The 2,407-nt window shown below is 34.8% G+C and overlaps 1 protein-coding gene across 10 annotated transcripts in view; it reads right to left on the bottom strand.

Moving 5' to 3' along the window:
• Positions 1–2,407, bottom strand: part of CCDC88A (coiled-coil domain containing 88A) — a 144,429-nt gene that overhangs the window by 94,999 nt on the left and 47,023 nt on the right. For all 10 annotated transcript variants that reach the window (XM_021717152.1, XM_021717151.1, XM_008067207.2 and 7 more), the window contains one exon: positions 2,027–2,085. In XM_021717152.1, the coding sequence (XP_021572827.1) occupies positions 2,027–2,085 (59 nt within the window). The remainder of the gene's footprint in view (positions 1–2,026; positions 2,086–2,407) is intronic.

Consider the following 2,407-nt stretch of genomic DNA (forward strand, 5'->3'; position numbering starts at 1 on the left):
AAAAAAAAAAAAAAAAATCTGGTCACAGCACGCTAGGAAGCCAAGGTGGATCACTCGAGGCCAGGAGTTCAAGACCTCAACTCTACAAAACATAATAGCAAGAGACTATCTCTACAAAACAAATAAACAAAAAACCCACGAAATTTTTTTTAAAAAGCATTAATAGTCATTCAAATATAAAAAATTCTTGGTAAATTTCCTTATAAAATACCCACTGGCAGAATCAAAAGAGCCTGAGTTGGTTAACCCATCAAAAGCTTTAATCTATTAGAAAAGGAAACATTATTTCATGTCATCCTTTTTATTTTCTAGCATCTGGAATGCTATCATGTGAGTTACAGAAAATAGGCAGGGGGAAGTGGCTGAGATATTGTTGTCTTTTTTTATTCCCTTACAGATGGCAATAACAATGGTTTCTTTAATATTCTGAGGCTTTTCCCTAACCTGTTCATTAAAAAGGTCATTGGTTCTGCTCCATTTCCACTGTCAATTTTAGTAACAAGCAATTAACAACCCAGCAGTAACTAGCAGTAAAAACCAAACTTATGTGGTCACTATGTCATCTAAATTTACATAATATTCACCAACAGAGGGCATTTTTGGAGGCAAATACAGTATATAAAGGCTGTAAATAATTAAGGGTTGTATTTCCAACTTAGGATCTAAAGACCAAATTAGAACAGCAATGAAAACAAACACCACATTTAACTTAATAATCAATTGTGAAGTAAACACCTGTGTATTACATAGCATGAAATTTTAATATATATTGTGTGAGAAAACAGTTCCCAAGCAGTCAGTTCTAAAAACCAACACTCTTTAGGACATCTAATTTTACTAGTGGTCAGTTATTTGTTTACAAATAATCTCATTCCACAAAGAAGACACTTTATTTTTTTTTATTTTTTATTTTTTTCATTTTTTATTTTTTGAGTTGGAGTCTCACTCGGTCGCCCAAATTGGAGTGCAGTGGCCACCGCAGCCTCGACCTGCTGGGCTTCGGCGATCCTTCAGCCTCAGCCTTCCAAGTAGCCGGAATTACAGGCATGCGCTACCACGCCCGGCAGATTTTTTGATTTATTGTAGAGATGAGGTCTTGCTGCCCAGGTTGGTCTCGAACCCACGGGCTCAGGCAATCCACTCACCTCAGCCTCCCAAAGGCGCAGGATTACAGGCTGAGCCACCGAGCCTGGCAGAAGACACTTTAAAGTAACATGTAATCACCCATCCCAAAAATGACTGAATAAATGAAAAATCAACATGGTATGACAGATTTTAAAGTCAAACTAGAGTTGAACATCAGTTCTTTGGTCTAATAGCAATATGACCTAAATTTAGAACGGACCATCCTGGTTTGCCTGGGATAGACCCAGTTTACACATGCAGTTGCACTCTATTAACAGTAACTTCTCTGACTTTCACAAATGTCTTAATTTGGGCAATAACGCAAATATCACCCTATCTAAACTCCAATCTCCTTACCTAAAAAAAAAATCTGAGAAAACCTACATAAGGTATAATATCTGAAAAAAAGGAGGAATTCAATAAATCATAGCTACCATTATTACTATAGTCATTGAACAAAGAGCACTATAACAATAGCCCAGACTCCTAAAACATTTATCAAAAACCATGCTTCCTTTTTAAAGTTAATCTCCCTTCCCTTCTAAAACATACACACATGCAAAAATAAATCATAAGAATGTTTTGGGAGAAGTTTTCAAGGGTACTTCTGAAGAAATCTGAAAACTTAGGATCATTAGAAGCCTTAGAATAGACAGAATAGTTCAATATTTAAATGATTTGACTATAATATAACTAAACATTGAAATAAAACAATAGAATAAGTGCTTGTCTTCCACATAATCTCCTTAGGGGGTTATATAGTTATTTAACATTTTCTAACATAGTCTTTGAAAATGAATGATCTATCCTTAAGTCTTTCAGAAACCAGAGTCTGAAAAAAAAAAAATCAACATATAAAGAAGCTGTTAAAATGAAGATATTAAGAAATATTCTAACTTACCTGAACTGCACAACCCAGTAAAAGTAAAAGTAGCTTTTTAACTTCTTCTGTGCCTTGTTCTGAAATAAAAATAAGTACAACATTTTGCTCTATTTCAACTTTCTTTTCTCTACTGGGAGAATCACTTCTAGAGGTAACAGTCACAATAACTTGACCAAAGGATTAACTCTATAAACAAATATGGTGGAAAATTCAAAACAGCAGCTCTGTGTGTTACACAATGTGGTACTAGCAAAAGACATGGACAAGAATCTCAGTTTTAAAAAGCTACAGAATAAACAGGCTTCAAGGATCTGTGCAATAAGTATGCTATCAATCCACTCTATTTTCTTTTTTTTTTTTTTGAGTTGGAGTCTCACTCTGTCACCCAGACTGGAGTGC

Source organism: Carlito syrichta, unplaced genomic scaffold (assembly GCF_000164805.1).
Source record: "Carlito syrichta isolate Samal-C Ts95f unplaced genomic scaffold, Tarsius_syrichta-2.0.1 Scaffold309408, whole genome shotgun sequence".
Lineage (NCBI taxonomy): Eukaryota > Metazoa > Chordata > Mammalia > Primates > Tarsiidae > Carlito > Carlito syrichta.